This window comes from Ambystoma mexicanum, chromosome 9, assembly GCF_040938575.1.
Source record: "Ambystoma mexicanum isolate Mex_15411 chromosome 9, UKY_AmexF1_1, whole genome shotgun sequence".
NCBI lineage: Eukaryota > Metazoa > Chordata > Amphibia > Caudata > Ambystomatidae > Ambystoma > Ambystoma mexicanum.
Window position 1 is genome coordinate 187,580,588 of NC_090931.1, and position 18,421 is coordinate 187,599,008.

At 47.1% G+C, this 18,421-nt stretch overlaps 1 protein-coding gene and 1 long non-coding RNA gene across 3 annotated transcripts in view; one reads left to right on the plus strand and one right to left on the minus strand.

The window, feature by feature from the left end:
* Positions 1-12,331, plus strand: part of SCN2B (sodium voltage-gated channel beta subunit 2) — a 132,345-nt gene extending 120,014 nt beyond the window's left edge. For both annotated transcript variants that reach the window (XM_069614449.1, XM_069614450.1), the window contains exon 5: positions 5,957-12,331. In XM_069614449.1, coding sequence (XP_069470550.1) covers positions 5,957-5,963 — 7 coding nt within the window. In that variant the 3' untranslated portion in view covers positions 5,964-12,331. The remainder of the gene's footprint in view (positions 1-5,956) is intronic.
* Positions 1-18,421, minus strand: part of LOC138487849 (uncharacterized) — a 291,561-nt gene that overhangs the window by 186,529 nt on the left and 86,611 nt on the right. Inside the window, exon 2 of the long non-coding RNA XR_011274550.1 lies at positions 12,144-12,299. This is a non-coding gene — a long non-coding RNA (uncharacterized lncRNA). The remainder of the gene's footprint in view (positions 1-12,143; positions 12,300-18,421) is intronic.

Sequence of the window (18,421 nt, forward strand, 5' to 3'; positions counted from 1 at the left end):
GTTGAATCTGTGGCTCCTTGACTGCTACTTGTTCTTTGGTTACCCCACACCACATTCCAAATTTCAGACTCATTCCTATCATCAGAATATACCCTACAGAACCAATAGTGCTATTCATCCTACCTTTTAAAAAAATGCTTACATTGCTTAAGGCTCACAGACACCATGCTGAGTCTGCAGATCTTATAGGCAAATCTGTATTTTTTAAGTAAAAAAGAGGCAGGTTCTACTATCTATGTATGTTATAGACCTAATATATGCCCCTTTCCAATTGTTTTCAGCACTGAATCTGGGGACTCCAGAATAGAGTCCACAAACCATGATGGAGGCTTGCTCACAAATTTGCAGTCCATGTCTGTCCAATCAGAATTGCTCTCTTTCATAAACCAATCAGATTCTGTTATATTGCATTCCTCATACCCTGACCAATACATCAGGTTCTGAATAAGTGGTATGTGGGTCTGCAGAGTAGTGGCTGAGCTCAAAATAGCTATAGTTCGATTTTGCCCTTTCTCAACCGCTTTTTTAGGTGTTTTAATAAACACAGCTGAATGGGTTTTCACCAGTAGCGAGTGCGACCAGATGCCAGCCTCTTACCCAGGCATTGTGTAAATGTATCCTACAGTGTTTGCAGTAGAGGGGAGAAAATATTATTATGGGAGTTTGAATCTTAAATGCAACCTTTGGGGTCCTCCTATAACTTTAATTTCACCACCACCCACACCTTGGATGTGGCTTCAAAACCACTGTAAAGTCATTCTGAATAAGGCCATAGTTTACGTGAAGGTTTCATGCAGTTTTGTCAAATGGTGCCAAAGTAATTAGGATCTAAATAGGTTTAGGGGGCTGTGGTCCGTTTCCACAGATGGTAATTCTGCCTGCTGAAGCCCTCAGTTTCATTTGGGTAAAGTGGATAATGTAGTTAAAGTGGAGGAAAAACCTTGAGCTAAGTGCTGAAGAAATTTCTCTCCACTTTATTCCAAAACTCGAAGCAAGGTGGTGTGGTAAAATGGTAATAAGGCAGCCGTAAACCTGTTGCTGTCCCTTTACCACCACTTCCTACCACACTGACAAACGCGTAAAGAGAGCCAATGTTTTCATTTGTTTCCATGTAAAGTGTCATGTAAGCATAATCATGGGCCCGCTACTGCGACACGGAATATACACCAATATATACCCACTCTTCATTCAAGGGGCATACATAGAAATGTAATTTTAAAACATGGGTTGTGCTCCCCACTAAAACTGGGGTTATGGAGCTGCTCAAGACACCAGATGTGTTGGCTGGTGGAAGCTGGGGGAATTTCATTTTGGCCTTTGTGTGAACTTTATGAGAGGAGTTTTAGGCTTGTGGGAGTTACTGGTTTGAATCCCCTGCAGAGACTAAACAGGGTTTCTGCCCGCGGGCCGATCACCTGATGAACGCCTGACCAATGGCATTCGCTGCCCTGAAAGGCATTGACCTGACAGGCAAAAGTATGGGGCTGGCCATAGAGTACAGCACCTATGCAAGTTAGAGAGGAACCTGAGGTAACTCTCAGCCTGCCACCCAACATACGAAAGAATGTGCAATGGGTGCCTTGGGTCCTGGTATCTCAAGCAGCCCTTTCTCTGAACCACCCGTTCTTGTCTCCCATAACCTTTAACACTTAAGGTATGTTAGCACCCTCGGCGGGTGCAGGAGCTAATCAGGTTGCTCCAAACCCTGGCTGAATCTACTGATGCAAGCCTGGGTTCGGAGCAACCCGAGGGCTCTGCGCAGCCGCCCTCCCCTGCCTCCCGCCCCCCAATCCAGCCACTCCACACCACCCCCTCACACCCACAATCCAACACTACTTAATCCGGGGGCTCCTCCGCCCAGGTCGCACGGCTTCCTGCTTCAGTGCCATGGAAATGAAAGGCGGGCTCTGAGCAAAGCCTCGCTTTCCATTTCCATAGCAACCCTGCCTGACTCTCACCGATCGCTGCTGCGGACGAAGCAGCGCTGGTGTTTAAGAAGTTTTTTATATCGCTATTATCACCTCAAGGGTTTGCCTTGGGGTGCTAATAGCAATAATCCAGAGTTCCGCAGGCTGCACCGGCTCGGTAACAGCAATGAGGCCTGGTGTTACAGCCCGAACTTGCACGGGCCTGTAACATGTGCCCGGTCCGTTACCGGCCAGTATAGCCCGCAGAACGTGGGATTGTTGCTAAAGTAATGAGTGGCTTCTCCTGACTGCCCCTTCCCTCTGCCAATTCCGAGGTCCTTATTGCACATGGGGGTACAATGTATCTCTGTCAGAGAGGGGGATAATGGAAAGAGAAAGAGAGACACAGAGAGACAGATATAGAGACGGAAAGAGGACAAGAGCTAACACTCAGCCAAATACCTGGACTTCATTGTTGGCAGTAGCCTTTCCTTGCAAAACCACATCAGCTAAAATGGCATAATCCACATGGCTCCAGATCCACTGCACTATGCTTAATCATATCCTTTTATCCCATTCATTGTTTCTCCTGATCCCCCACATCAGGCTAAACACCCTACGTTCGGTGCTACCAGCCGCACACCTGGTCCCGTCATGGCAGGCCATGATGCTGAAGCCTGCCTCATTACATGTGCCCACATGTAGAACCCTATCTCTCCAACACTGCACAGGCTTCACTGGGACCCCTGCCCCTGCATGGATCACCAGGAAAGCAGTCTCCAGCCGAATACCAACGTACTTGGCGGCTAAACTCCGCGCCGCTCTCACACTTCACATAGCAAAACTATCAGAAGGTTAGGGTCTAAGGTGACCCATAGAGAGAGGACTCACAAGCAGTCCTCCTGCTATGCCCCGACCATCTGGAACTCCAGAGGCATTGCTAGGCGGGCACTGGGAGGGATATAGCCCTGGGTCTTCTGGTTGTAGCCCCGGATAGAAGATCAGTGGCTACAACCAAAAGCCCAACTAGCCCCGAGTCCCGACATTAGCACAGGCCTGGATCTTTTCCAGACCTAGCAACGTCCCTGTGAAACTCAATCCTGACAGAGGCTCGAAATTCCCCCACCATCCCCCAGCCCTGCCAAACACTAAAAACGTGTCTCTTTGAACAATACCTGCCTCCATGAGCAGTAATCAGCTACTATATAAAAATCCAGTCCCAATGCTGGCAAGTGCTGTGCTGCCCTCGAGCTAGGTTGGCGCTGTGGCAATGCACTACAAATTAAAGAAGCCAGTCTTAGGAGTACCGGTAGGAGGCTGTTTTGCCTTTTAAGGTCTACGCCCCTCTTCCCTCTAAGATATCTTACCACCTTCAACTGCACACACAAATCCTTCTGTAGACGGCCGCGCCAGGCCTAGCCATTAGCACATCAACAGGAATTGAGTTATGACAAAGCTCTCCTTTTTAGCCCTATCACCCAAACCCCCACCCCCCGACCCAACATCAGAGGCTAACCAGAAGCAGAGTTTTGAAGTGTATCAAATCTTGGTCTCTGCCCTCTGGATAAAATATTCTCACGTGTCTCTGCAAACACACAGAAAGCAGAGCAGGACTCTGGACCCAGGACCTGGGTACTGCAGACGTGCATCCATCAACACCAGAGGTTTCGCACCTGCGTCCACTGCTATCCACTGATGCCTGCTCCCGCTTCTCTTACACATCCGCACACAGCAAGGCCAACATAAATGGCAGCAAGGCGCTACACAGGACACATCACACCTCTGCTTTTATTGTAGGTAGTAATTCACAAAAAGTAAAATATCCATTTGCACCCAGAGCCTCTGTTCAGATCAGAGAAGCCCCTCCAGATACCGCTCGTGTGCACCCATCAGCATGGCAGTGTGGCTGGAAGCAGGGGGGAAGAGACTCGTCTATGCACACCCCCCTTATATTTTTTGGGAGTATTGTTACTCCTCATTTTTCCTGGTGGGAGAAGTGGATGGATCTGTGCTAGCACATCTGAATGGCACCCATCTTATCTAGCGCCCTCTGTCTGGGTGAAGTGTCATGCACACTTCCACTAAACACAAAGTGGGCCTCCTTACGAGTCCGGCGGTAGCCGTCCCGGTAAAACCGGCAGGCTGGCTGCCAGACAGATTTTTCCCGTGCCTGGCTTCCCGGAATTACCAGGTTATTACGACCCTGGTGTTCCGGGGAGTCAGGCGCTGGAAAAATGGTATTCCCCATTCCCATTTGAGTTCCATAGGACTCAATGGGAATGGAGATGATGGTAGCACCGGCACTGTTCATAACGGTGCCGGTGCTACCGTCAAAATCTGCGAGCGGGTGCTGTTCCGCTCGCCAGGTCAGACCTGGCAGGTGGGAGGGCATCCAGCCGGCAAACTGGTACTCTGCCGGTCTGGTAACAATGGTGCCAGTAAGCCTAGCGGCACCGTTGTTAATGGACCGTCAGGGTCGTATTGATCCCCAGTGACTCAAATGGTTCATTTTGCAAATACCCAAAGTGCCAAATATTGTGCTAAAAACAGGCAGACAACTGTAACACATACTTTAACACCCCTGTTTGCACTCTGGGGAATCTTGCAGGCAGGATGGGGGCCACGGGATGGGACTACTGTTTCTACCTCTCTGCCCACTTAGCCAAATAAAACACGAACGCTGTTCCACCTGCGCCCAGTGCGAGTAGTCCATGGGGATCTGTTATAATCATCATTTGCACCACAAGGTTCAAAACAATTGCACAGAGGGGACGACGGTGTGCAAAGGTGCACAAGTTGGTGACCCCCCTCGGTGCAATTTACAGTTTGGGGAAAAGGACCCCATGATGATTTTCACCCACGAGCGGTGGGGGTGCCATAGTTTCCGCATTATGACTTGAGAATGTCTCCTAGTTTGGTGCGGCCTGTTCATGGACTCTGGGAGTGTCACAGGCTGGGAGGACGTGATGCTCTTCTGCCTGGTTACTAAACACCACGCCACCAATAGCTTTGCGTAATAGCAATGTGTAGGCCATCCCCTGGGTCACCGTAAACCAATAGGAAGATGTGCTTGGAGGCGTTAGTAGATATTTAATGACTCATGGGGCCTCATTAGGACTCCGGCGCTAAACCATGGTGCTATTAGCACCATGGTCCATGCCGGAGTCCGCCATGGTGGAATGGGGAATTATCACCCCATTCCGAGGTTGGTGGGGCGGTAATGCCCCATGCCGCCATGGCCCTTTCCCATTCCCATTTTTGCCCCATAGGGCTCAATGGGAATAGGGAAGGCGCTAATTACGGTACCGCAAATTGTGGTACCGTAATTAGCACCAAGGTCCCTTTGCGGATCCCTACTTTAACGGCTGGTAAAACCAGCCGTTAAGGTCGGGTGCCGCAAAGGGACCTCGTAATTAGGCGCTAGGTGTTTAACGACGCCGCAGCATTTTACGGCGCCGTTAAACACTTAGCGCATGGGTCATAATGAGGCCCATGGTTACTTTGAGGTGTAAAGCCCATGAACAAATCCCAAATACTTTATAATCTCCCAACATGAATGAGAAAGAGGGCAGAGTGGTAACCCTCAGATCTGTTCTCTCTCTCGCCATATCTCCTTGCTCTGTTTCCTGATACCCTGCAGGGTTGTCCAACTCCAGGCCTAGAAGGCCGGGCCCAGGCTGGGTTTTCAGGATACCCTCATTAATATTCATGAGCTAAATTTGCATACAATGATGCTAAATGTATGCAAATGTGTCCTCATGAATATTATTTAGAGATATCCTGAAACCCCATCAGGATTCCAGCCCTTGAGTCCCAGATTTGGACAACCCTGCAAGTCTACCCTCCTCCCTGTACCCTGATCTTCTCTGTAATGTATCTTATCTCTCACGCTGTCTCCTGACCTTTTCCCGATCTCTTCCCTGTCTTGCACCAGCCCATGGCTCTTCCCGGGTAACTCCCTACACATCTTCCTCTCCTCCTCGTCCCTCTTGTTGGATACTTCTGCTTTCTGATCTGTCTGTCCTCTGATCTTCCTCCCTCTTCTTCAGGCACTAATGCTGGCAGGAGGAGTGCAAGTGGTGAGCAGATGTTGTCCGTGGAGATCCCCCACCTGCACGTCTGTGAGAAGCGGGGAAATTCCACCACCACTGCCGAAGACGGTCTGTTCACTTCCTAGCTGGAACTGCCATCACGCCGTCGATGTGTCTTCTACTACAAGATCTCATTTAGTTGAAACTTTCATTTCCTTTGGACAACTCAGCGTGTTCTTCATCTCCTGGAGTCTCCCAGGTGCTGCATGTGGTGGGAAGAGGCTGGCGGCTAGAAATGAAGGTGCTGGTGGATCATTCACCATCGTCGGCACGACAGCCTCGATGGACTTCCATTGGACATTATGCGTAAATAAGTGAAAGGGTGCTTCAAAGTCCTCTGCAGAGAAGTGAGAGGTTTCCACATTAACTCAGCTTGTCCCCTTCAGGCAAAGATCCTGGCTGGTTACTAGCTGGGAGAATCGACAGGTGAAAGGCCTGCACCATTAGTACTGCCCCCCCCAACCCTCAGGCCTTCCTTCATACAATGGGCTGGAAGAAAAGGGCTGATTCTGCAACCTGGCAGATTGAGTATACAAGAGCCCGGGCCCTAGTGTCCTGGTGCAGCACTGTCCTAACTCGATGGATCTAGTCCAGGATTGTAAAATGTGTACCGGCTCAGACCTGGATTTTCCTAGCGCCTGCTAACTACAAGTGATGGTTTTTGCTTTTAGTGAGCAGTCAATGAAAGTGTCACATCTAGTGAGCCCGTCCAGGATTGTCTTACTTCTGGTGAGCTAACCCTGGATTGCCCTACTTCTAGTGAGCCAGTCCTGGATCGTTTTACGTCTAGTGAGGCAGTCCTGGATTGTCTTACTTCTAGTGATCCAGTCCTGGAGTGCCTTACTTCTAGTAAACTGTCACAGAATGTCTTACTTCTAGTGAGCCAGTCCAGAAGTCCAGGGTTGCCTCCTACTGAGCAGTCACAGAATGTCTTACTTCTAGTCAGCTACTCCTGGATTGTCTTACTTGCAGTGAGCAGCCAAAGGATAACTTGCTTCTAGTGACACACACCTGGAGTGCCTTACTTCTAGTAAGCGGTCACAGAATGTCTTACTTCTAGTCAGCCAGTCCAGAAGTTCACGGTTGTCTTCTAGTGAGCCAGTACACGAATGCCTCACTTCTGGTGAGCTAACCTTGGATTGCCTTACTTCTATTGAGTCAGTCCTGGTTTGTCTTCTAGTGAGGCAGTCCTGGATTGTCTTACTTCTAGTGAGCCAGTCCTGGATTGCCTTACTTCTAGTGAGCCAGTTCTGGATTGTCTTACTTCTAGTGAGCCAGTCCTGGATTGTCTTACTTCTAGTGAGCCAGTCCTGGATTGCCAGTCCTGGATTGTCTTACTTCTAGTGAGCCAGTCCTGGATTGTCTTACTTCTAGTGAGTCAGTCCTGGATTGTTTTACTTGCATGAGCAGCCAAAGGATAACTTGCTTCTAGTGACACACACCTGGAGTGCCTTACTTCTAGTAAGCGGTCACAGAATGTCTTACTTCTAGTCAGCCAGTCCAGAAGTTCAGGGTTGTCTTCTAGTGAGCCAGTACACGAATGCCTCACTTCCGGTGAGCTAACCCTGGATTGCCTTACTTCTAGTGAGTTAGTCCTGGATTGTCTTCTAGTGAGGCAGTCCTGGATTGTCTTATTTCTAGTGAGGCAGTCCTGGATTGTCTTCTAGTGAGGCAATCCTGGATTGCCTTACTTCTAGTGAGTCAGTCCTGGATTGTCTTCTAGTGAGGCAGTCCTGGATTGTCTTACCTCTAGTGAGGCAGTCCTGGATTGTCTTCTAGTGAGTCAGTCCTGGATTGTCTTAGTTCTAGTGAGCCAGTTCTGGCTTGTCTTACTTCTAGTGAGCCAGTCTTGGATTGTCTTACCTCTAGTGAGGCAGTCCTGGATTGTCTTCTGGTGAGTCAGTCCTGGATTGTCTTACTTCTAGTGTGCCAGTCCTGGAATGACTTACTTCTAGTGAGCCAGTCCTGGATTGCCTTACTTCTAGTGAGGCAGTCCTGGATTGCCTTACTTCTAGTGAGCCAGTCCTGGATTGTCTTACTTCTAGTGAGTCAGTCCTGGATTGTCTTCTAGTGAGTCAGTCCTGGATTGTCTTACATCTAGTGAGGCAGCCCTGGATTGTCTTACTTCTAGTGAGGCAGTCCTGGATTGTCTTACTTCTAGTGAGCCAGTCCTGGATTGTTTTACTTGTAGTGAGTCAGTCCTGGATTGTCTTCTAGTGAGGCAGTCCTGGATTGTCTTACTTCTTGTGAGCCAGTCCTGGATTGTCTTACTTCTAGTGAGCCAGTCCTGGATTGTCTTACTTCTAGTGAGTCAGTCCTGGATTGTCTTATAGTGAGGCAGTCCTGGATTGTCTTACTTCTAGTGAGGCAGTCCTAGATTGTCTTACTTCTAGTGAGCCAGTCCTGGATTGTCTTACTTCTAGTGAGCCAGTCCTGGATTGTTTTACTTGTAGTGAGCCATGTCTTACTTGCAGTGAGCAGCCAAAGGATAACTTACTTCTAGTGGCACACACCTGGATTGCCTTACTTCTAGTAAGCTGTCACAGAATGTCTTACTTCTAGTCAGCCAGTCCAGGGTTGTCTTCTAGTGAGCCAGCACACGAAGGCCTCTCTTCTGGTGAGCTAACCCTGGATTGCCTTACTTCTTGTGAGCTACCCTGGATTGCCTTACTTCTTGTGAGCAGTCATGGAATGTCTCACTGTTGGGGGACCCTCCTGCAAGGTGTACTAACGAAGCAGTCTTGGAATGTCTTCTAGGGATCCCTTGAGGAATGTTTTACTTCAAGCATGCTAGTCCAGGATTGTCCGACTGGGTTTGGGCGACTTTGCACAGTTCGCCTGCCTTTTATGATAGCTTCAGCTTCAAAGGGCGTTAGGTTATCCTCACACACACAAGAAAGAATACCCAAATATTTGGGAAAAGCTTGGATCTCTTTCAATTTAGTTTTTTGTTCTAACGATCCTCTTTCTATGTCAGGTGCACATCCGAATCTTCCCCTTGACTACTCCCCCAAACTGTTTTTCTACTTGGAGTGAACATTTTCCCCCGATTATCCAGGAGTGGGTTCATTTCTTGAGCCAAGCTCCAGTCCTAGAATATTTGAGAAAATGCATAATGGGAAACAAAACAACTTTTGTACTTCGAAAAAATAGTGGTAAATGATTTTCTACGGTTGATTATTCTAATTTGGGGTAGCCAGTAGGAATCTTAAAGGGCGTGTCCTACAGCCCCAGGAAGGAGGAGCATGATGGAGGCAGACACGCCTCTTCTTTCCACTTCACACTCTCCAGTGTCATCAGAAGCAATGCATTATGGGTCTCAGGCTCAGGAGGAAGGGACTGGAGCTGTGCAACATGTGAACATTACTTTCCCAATAGAGCATCTCAGCCAAAATCACACTTGAAAAAAGTTTGTTTTATCTTCCCGATAAAACATCTCAATTTAATGAACCATGAGTACATTTCATAACTGCCGCCATTAGGGGGATCACCCCCCGAGAGGAAATAATATCAAAATAAAAAAAGGAGCAAAATAATACTTAGCAACTAACATAATAGCAATTATGAAAGTGGATAGAAATGAAAAAAGGAGCGAAAAACAACATTAAATCCAAAAATAATTATTCAAAAACAAATGATTGCAGGAGTAATGCATAAAATGCAAAGGCAACTTTTTTCAGGATGAAGAAATGATTAAGTAATAATTGATAAATTTATTTCTATTTAAGAATGTATTATCACATGGAACAGTGGGGCATATCAACCCCCTTCAACTCCTTTGAGTTTGAAAGACTTGTAGTGAAATTCTTTCTGATGGATTTGTTTTTAAAAACAGGTGGCCTAATTCTGTCAAAAGGTTATGGGCAATGAAAGGTTAAAATGACTTTTAATGAAACGGCTCATTGTACCAATCCAGAGGCTGCATGTGCTGGAGAGCGGGGTAAGAGGGGCGTGGAGGGTTGGATAGAGACCGCCCACCCCACCGTGTCCCGCCATGTGCCAACGAGTAATGCCTTTGACATAGCACTGGGCAGCAGGGGGCGACAGTGCTGTGGGTCTATCACTGCCATTTTGTATCTCGGGGCTGTTCTCATTTTGGGGCGGCTCATTGCGTTTTATGGATGAATGTTTTCAATTTATGAATGGATCAGAAGATGGTGATCAGAGTTCGCCCGCTGCTGCCCTACCTGCCAATGCAGATCTGCGTTGGCCATCTTGTAGCTATTCTGGAGCTTGGGGATTCCAGGCACTATTGGGTTGAAGGTTCGCCTTTATAGACACACTCCACCACTAAGAATGCTGGGAACTGTAGTTTGGCTTTCTATATATCAAGGCACTCACCAGAGAGCACTTTAGGGTAGATGAGTAGGCTGGACTACTGCAGAAGATACATGTGAGGGCTTTCCTGGATAGCTAAGAACACACTTGCGGCTTTTAATTTTACGGAGGATGTAGACAACACAATAGGAGGGTCTTTATGATCTCTGTGAGTATTGGAGAAGCCCCCCTCCCCGCCTTCCTCAGGAATGCCCTAGAGTGTTACCACCGGAGAGAACTTCTTTCTCTCAGGCCAGCCTTCCATAATCATAACCTCAGAGCTCTTCCCTGATGTTTCGGTGGGGGTCCCCACCTCCCACATCTCTGAACTGGATCCTTTCCATTGGATAGAACCCACCTCCCACCGCTCCGCAGCTTACGATGGGGTAGTGTCCATTTCTCTTAGACCTGCCTTGCATCCGAACCATTAGGTGGAGCCCAACTCCCTCAGTTTTACGCTGCAACATTGCTATTGGACAGAGCCCCATCTCTCTCAGGACTGCCCTGCAGCATTACTATTGGTGAGAGCCTGCGTCCATCAGCCCTCCCCTTCCTGTTAATATTCTCCCCTTCTTAGGATTGGACCCCTCCTTCCTAAACTCTCCTCTAACCTGTTCCAGACGGTTCTTGCCCTCCTGTGTATCGAATGCTACTTTAAAAATATATAAATGAAGAACAGAAAAGCAAGGTTCTTAGAATCAACCTTTAGGCGGACTCAGCTAGATAGCCTTCTAAGATTGGGCTCATTGCCCCCCATAATGGTTAAACCAAGTCGGGTTTTCATGAGAACCACAGTGAACGTGTATGAGGTACAATTGAATGCAAAGAAGTACAACTGAGGTTGTTTGTATATTTTCCAGGCCTTCCTAAAACACCAACTGGATTGAACTATTTTGGGGGATTTAAAAGCCCAGGCCTTCAAACCACATTGTCTACATATCCATTTGCTGTACAAGACTTGGTCATTATGAGGTTAGCAGTGGGAGGAGTACATTAACAAACGGACAATGAGTGTACAATCAGTTCAATTATTGATGACTTCTTCAGGGATTTTTAAAATTGTCTAAAAAGCTGGTGCTTCAGAATGCAATGGCTCTTAACAAGCTAATTGCTCAATTCATGTGAACAGTCCTGAAGAACCTGAAGAAGTGCTACGTCCAGCACGAAACATATATGTTGATTCTACTTTTTATCTATTTGGTAATCATTATATCTTTGACTAAATTGGAAATGTACCCACAGTAAGTATGTGACCATTCTTTATCTGAGCCCAATTAATGTATCAGCAATTGCTCAGACTGTATACTCTTGGTTCACTTTATCTGTAGAAACATTCAGTGTTTCGCTGCCTTGGAGAAGGCTGGGTGTGCCGAAACACTCTTACTCTCGGCTTCTCAGATCAGCGGAGGAGAGCCTCATGGAATGTGCTGAAAGTGCATGCTAATCGTGGACTCCAGGAGGAAGCTAGCGATACAGGGTCACTATTTCCAGGTACACTGCTTGTCTGGAGCTGGGCTTGGTGGAGAGTTAGGGCTGCCGGTTAAGTTATCTAGTATTTTGTATTTTTTATAATTTTAAGTTGATATCTTAGATAAGGGTTACCCCACTGCCCCCGCTGGGTTTCTCAGAGAAGGGGGAGGGCTTTTTAACCCAACGCTAGGTGTTGCAGCCGCACTTATGGGAGGGCGCCACCGGTTGCCAGCGTGGCTCTTATGATCAATGTATATGAACATAAATGTTAATTGCATTTTCTACACCAGTTCACGGTGGTTTCGGCCATGGTGCCCCGCCAATGCTTGATGCTGGAATATTTGTACGTCTTTCTTACCTTGTGCCCCTGCTTTCTCTAAGCGTGCTGTGGTCTCATGTTGCGCACATTGCGCTGTGTTCTTTGGTTCTGCACATTGCTGTCTGTTGTTTATTTTTCACGGCGTTGACAGTCTTTTTGCTGGGCCTCTGCGAGGCCAACTGGTGCTTTTAAAACCTTTGAAAAGAATAAAGAGAAGTGAACCCTGAGTTTGTGGCTTGCGTATACTTGCATTGGGCTTGCACATTGTGAGGGGGAGGGGTGGTGGAGAGGGAATAGTTATTTGCATTTTTTCCTATTTATTAGAATTGCTTGACACCATATTTAGGGCCTCATTATGATTTTGGCAGTGTGGCCAAAAAGGGTGGCAATGCAGTGGTGAACGAGTTACCATTACATTAACGCTGCATTACTGCATCGCCAAACTACGGGATTGGTTGTGAGGGGGAGGAAAAACCTCTAGCAAAATGCTGGAGATAATCCAGCCACCATACTGCCAAAGTAGTAATTTCTGCAGAATTACCGCCGGAGGAATTACCGCCAGTGGTAATTCCACCAAAATCCCTAGGGAGTCCTATGGACTCCATAAATGGGGACTAACACTAACACTGCCATACCACAACTTGTAATCTGGCAGTAACTCTGTCGGACCAGGTGGCAGTAACAGTAAATCCATTTGGCGGTATCATGGCAGTTTGCCTGCCGACAAACAACCAAACTTGTAATGAGGCCCTTAGACTTTAAGAACAAGTAAACATGCCTTTTTCAACAACACTTGACCAAGAACTAATCTCAATGGATGCATAGATTGCAACTCACAGTACTGCGCTACTGTCAAAAGATGCTAGCCCAAAAAATGGCTACCCATGCCCTGTACAGTGCTCCGCTGCCTTAGAGCTAGCTAATAAAATACAAATAAAATATGTATCAATAAAATAAACAAACATAAACGGATTTTGGAAACAAAAAATACACAATGTTATACGTGCAGAAAACGAATCATTCAAATAATTCAAACAACAGTACAAGGAGAAGCAATCGGGTAGAAGATGAACTCATGCAGAAACGCTAGTTTGAACAGGCCTATCTTTACCAGTCCCCTAAACTAGAAAGGTCAGCCGGGGAAGGGATCTGCACGAAAGACCAGTCCCCTAAACTAGAACGGTCAGCTAGCATACTCGACAGCCAGACATACAAGTACTAACAATAGATTAGAATGGGCCCAAAAACGTTACAACCTTGATGCATAGAGAAGTTGCCCATTGCACACTGAGACACTGACTGGGTCTCAGTACCTGTTTCCTGGTATAAGTAGCTCTATCACCGCCAAACTGAATTACCATCACTACCATGGCAACAGTGGCATCTCCGTCTAGTTATGAGATCACTGTTATTCCCTATTACGATGTCCCATTGGAGGATTACCTATGAATACAGCTAAGGCCATTGGTAACAGTGGCATCTCCGTCTAGTTTTGAGATCACTGTTTTTACCCATTCCGATGTCCCATCGGACTTCATTGGGTAATGGAGGATTACCTCTGAATACAGCTAAGGACATTGGTAACTGGAATCTCCGTCTAGTTATGAGATCACTGTTATTCCCCATTCCGATGTCCCATCGGACTTCATTGGGTAATGGAGGATTACCTCTGAATACAGCTAAGGCCATTGGTAACTGTGGCATCTCCGTCTAGTTATGAGATCACTGCTATTCCCCATTCCGATGTCCCATCGGACTTCATTGGGCAATGGAGGATTACCTCTGAATACAGCTAAGGCCATTGGTAACTGTGGCATATCCGTCTAGTTATGAGATCACAGCTATTCCCCATTCCGATGTCCCATCGGACTTCATTGGGTAATGGAGGATTACCTCTGAATACAGCTAAGGCCATTGGTAACTGTGGCATATCCGTCTAGTTATGAGATCACAGCTATTCCCCATTCCGATGTCCCATCGGACTTCATTGGGTAATGGAGGATTACCTCTGAATACAGCTAAGGCCATTGTTAACTGTGGCATCTCCATCTAGTTATGAGTTGACTGCTATTCCCCATTCCGATGTCCCATCGGACTTCATTGGGTAATGGAGGATTACCTCTGAATACAGCTAAGGCCATTGGTAACAGTGGCATCTCCGTCTAGTTATGAGATCACTGCTATTCCCCATTCCGATGTCCCATCGGACTTCATTGGGTAATGGAGGATTACCTCTGAATACAGCTAAGGACATTGGTAACTGTGGCATCTCCGTCTAGTTATGAGATTGCTGTTATTCCCCATTCCGATGTCCCATCGGACTTCATTGGGTAATGGAGGATTACCTCTGAATACAGCTAAGGACATTCCTGCTTTATCTTTTAGGCGATTTCACTATCCCTATTTAGGCAGTTTTCCAAATTATGAGTTCCCAAGATCAGGTGGAGGAAAATAAAACAGGCACTAATGCCAATTCTGCCTGTTTTTTCAGTTGCCGACAAGCTTGTAATGAAGCCCTTTGACTTTTGATTTACCTCCCTCCCCCCTGAAAACCTAAATTATCTCGCTATGGCACCTTGTGGATTAGTTGGTACCCAGTCTCCTAAAAGTAGCAGACTGATTCTGGATGACACATTGGGCCTCATTACACGGAAGGCGGTAATCCAGGGTGCTATTAGCACCCTGGACCATGCCAGTAAATTACCGGCACCGCCTTGGCGGAAAGGGGATTTACCGCCCCATTCCAAGGTTGGAGGGGCGGTAAATCCCCCTTCCGCCATTGCCCTTCCCCATTCCCATTTCTGCCCCATAGGGCTCTATGGGAATGGGGAAGGCGCTAATTACGGCACCGCAATTCTGCGGTGCCGTAATTAGCTCCGAGGTCCCTTAGCGGGTTGGTACTTAACGCCTGCAAGAAGCAGGCGTTAATTCCTCCAACCCGCAAAGGGACCTCGTAGTACGGCGGTAAGGGTTAACGGTCACCGTTGCCATTAACGGTGACCGTTAACCCTTACCGCCGTCCGTGTAATGAGGCCCATTAACTTGCCTGAATGGAGTCAATTGATTAAGCACTTGCACAATTAGAATACGTTGCACAGCTATACCAACCCTTCCCTGCCACCACAGGTTGTCAGCATACCTCACAACAATGACATTAAGCGGAAGGCAGAAGAATACGTTTTGGAATTATTGTAACTTCTTCAGCCCATGGTTGACTTTAACGATTTCCCTATTAAGCAGCCTCCGCATTCCTACATTTCAAGCCTGCTGTTCACATCAGACGAGGGCTCCGGGGACGTCATTAACTTTCTATGAACGGCAGATTGACTTTACAATTCTCCAATACACCCACAGACTTCATCGGTATTGTATGAAATTACAGAGGGCAAAAAGTCTGAAGCCCAAAAATCCGACCCCTATTTGTTCGATTATATATATGTGGGGGGGGGGGTAAAGTTAATAAAAATGTATAGGGGTAAGGTGGGGGGTTGTGGGGGATATCCCCCCACATATATATATGCAAACAAATGGGAAATAAAAAATAGAATTTTGGAACTCAGACTGTTGGATTCGGTCATTTCACGTAGATCCGACTTCATCATGATCCATTGTCTGGCACGCATCCTGAGATCCAGCGAGAATCTCAAATGAATCCACCTCCTTACCCACCTCTCTGTCAAAGCAAAGGTTGGGAGCATAGTACTCACAGCAATTCACTTCCTTACAATACTGCACTTTTCACTTCATTTCCACACTGTTGAAATCATGTAGAGTTTAAGAAGACGCTTCAAACTTACCTATTCCTTCAAGCATACCCAAATAAGAGTAGCGCCAAAATGGCTGCTCTGCAGAAGCAGCCGTCACATCCCAGTCGGGCTACGGCGGAGCCGCCAGAAGCAGACGCATGCTTTATGCCATTAACACAACATAGCAGAAGCTATTACACCACAATCTTGTTCCATCAGTGTCAGTGGATTGAATGGAAAAACACTGGCAGAGAAACCGACTGATTAATGTGGAAATCTGAAAATAGTCAGAGAAGGTTGCAGAGTAACCATGCCTCCATCCTCACTGTCAGGAAACGTAAGAGGACCGACCCTTCCAAGTCAACTCGCTTTAGTTGAAAAGGGTCATAACTTGTCTGTGTACAAAAGACTCCCCGGCCCCAGTAATGAAAGAGAAAACTAAAAGCTTGAGTTCCACAGGCTTCAAAAAAGCAGCTATAGGGCAAGCACAGAAGGCTTGCAGATGAAACTACGGGTTTATTTATAAAACAGACACTTTACACAAGTGGGGAAAAAACAATCAGGAAAACCTTTGAGGAGGGATTCAAAAAGGATAGTTTTGCATAGAAGTCAGGGAGTAAGGAATCAGTCAGGAGTCTCAGGTGTGGGATGGCCAGTATAGCTAACATAGAGGAGAACTCCCACAGGACACACCATCACATCAAACTTCCAGACACCAACTGACCCTCACAGAACATTCATTCACATCACTCCCTCAACATTCCCCTCAGAATCGTGCAGCCACGTCGCTCACTGTCATCACTCAGTAACAAGATGCAAGACACTCAGCGCCATCATGCACACTTACCGCCACCTACAGAACATGACAAAGCAGGATACAACACGCCCCTCCCACATAAACACACACACACACCCTGCAACATCAGGACAGGGAAGACACCACACCTCCACTTAGGGACACATATTTGCACTATGATTCACACTTACTCACACAAGGGAAACAAGCAGGGGGAGAATGCTCCATTGGGATGTCCCTTGTTCTTGAAAACACAACATATGGATAGGCGTGTTGACCACAAAGCTGATGCAACACACTGGGGAGCAACCTACACACCTAGGACCCCAGCACTCCTTCCATAAGGAATCCCCACAGAGGCAAGCACAGCACAGGAGCCTCACCTCAGGTTAAAGGATGAGTGTGGAATGAAAGGAATACCCAGTACTGTTATTGCAGTAAGGAACTGCTGGGCGGATCCCACTCAAGGATGCTGTGTGACAAAGGTTTGCATCTTAGTATGCACTGAACCAGGAAACACACAAATTGGGCAAAGCATGGGGCCTCATTACGACCCTGGCGGTACGGAGTGAACAGCGCCGTAAAAGGTGCCGGTGCCGTTCACTCCGTACCGCCGCATTACGAGTTCCCCTCGTGGGACACGGTAAGCACGCCTGGGAAAACCAGCCGTGCTTACCGGGTCCCGTGAGGGGAAGAGAGAGCAAACAACGGACCATCTCGTAATGGCCCATTGTTTGCTCCCTCTCCCATTCCCATTCAGCCCTATGGGGGCTGAAATGGGAATGGGGAAGGACCGTGTCTGGGTCCTTGGAGGGAGGAATTACGGGGCCTTCCAAACTCGGAATGGCCTGGTAAATCCTCATTCCGAGGACCCGGACCCCGACGCGATTCCGCCAATAGCAGCATGGTTACCGCCAAACTCGTAATGAGGGCCATGCACATGCCCATGTTGCACATATCAGCCGCCACTGCATTCTCACCCATTTTGCAAAGAAAGATGAATCTTGTCCAATGAGATTATGAACAATTGGTACAAGAAGAAAATATCGAAGGTAGCAAAATGTACTATGGTGGCCAAGTTCTGCATGATGAGCTTTAAGTGCTAAGAGTCAGCTGAAACATCCCTGGCTAGAATTACATTTCACTGCGGCATAAACTATGGCATGCATGTTGTAGAGGAGCAGCTAATTGCCTCTACAGGAAGTCCCACCCCCCAGTCCAGCCATATGTTGGAAGCCTGAGATTGTGCCATGTTTAACGTCAGCAGTTACGACTACTCCACAACGAATATTCAAGAAAAGGTAACCATTGAGAAAACCTTATCAAATGTATCCCTGAAGAGATGATAATCTAGTGGAGGAGCTCCGCGAAGGAAAATGAAAATGAGAGAAAGAGGAGCTGGTGACGTCATGAAAGACGAGCATGACGCACAGAGAAGATTGGGTGAAGAAGAGAGTGAAGGGACGTTATAGAAACTGATGACGAAGTTAAGAATCAAGTAACTTTCATATGCAGAAAGGAAGATTTCACGTGTGAAGAGCACTGCAGAAAAAAGCAAACCGTTCAATAAATGTACAGATGCTGCAACGCAAGTAGATAAAGCAATCTTAGAAGCTGGCTATAGTAGTGAATATAAACAAACTATCCTATCATATCATATCATAGAGTGCAGGCAGAGCCACCATTATATAGAAACTGGACATTGGTGTAAGCAGGAAGAGGAGCAAAGGTTCTGCTGAAGAGATGGCTTTGATGGGCACAGGGAGAGTATTCCA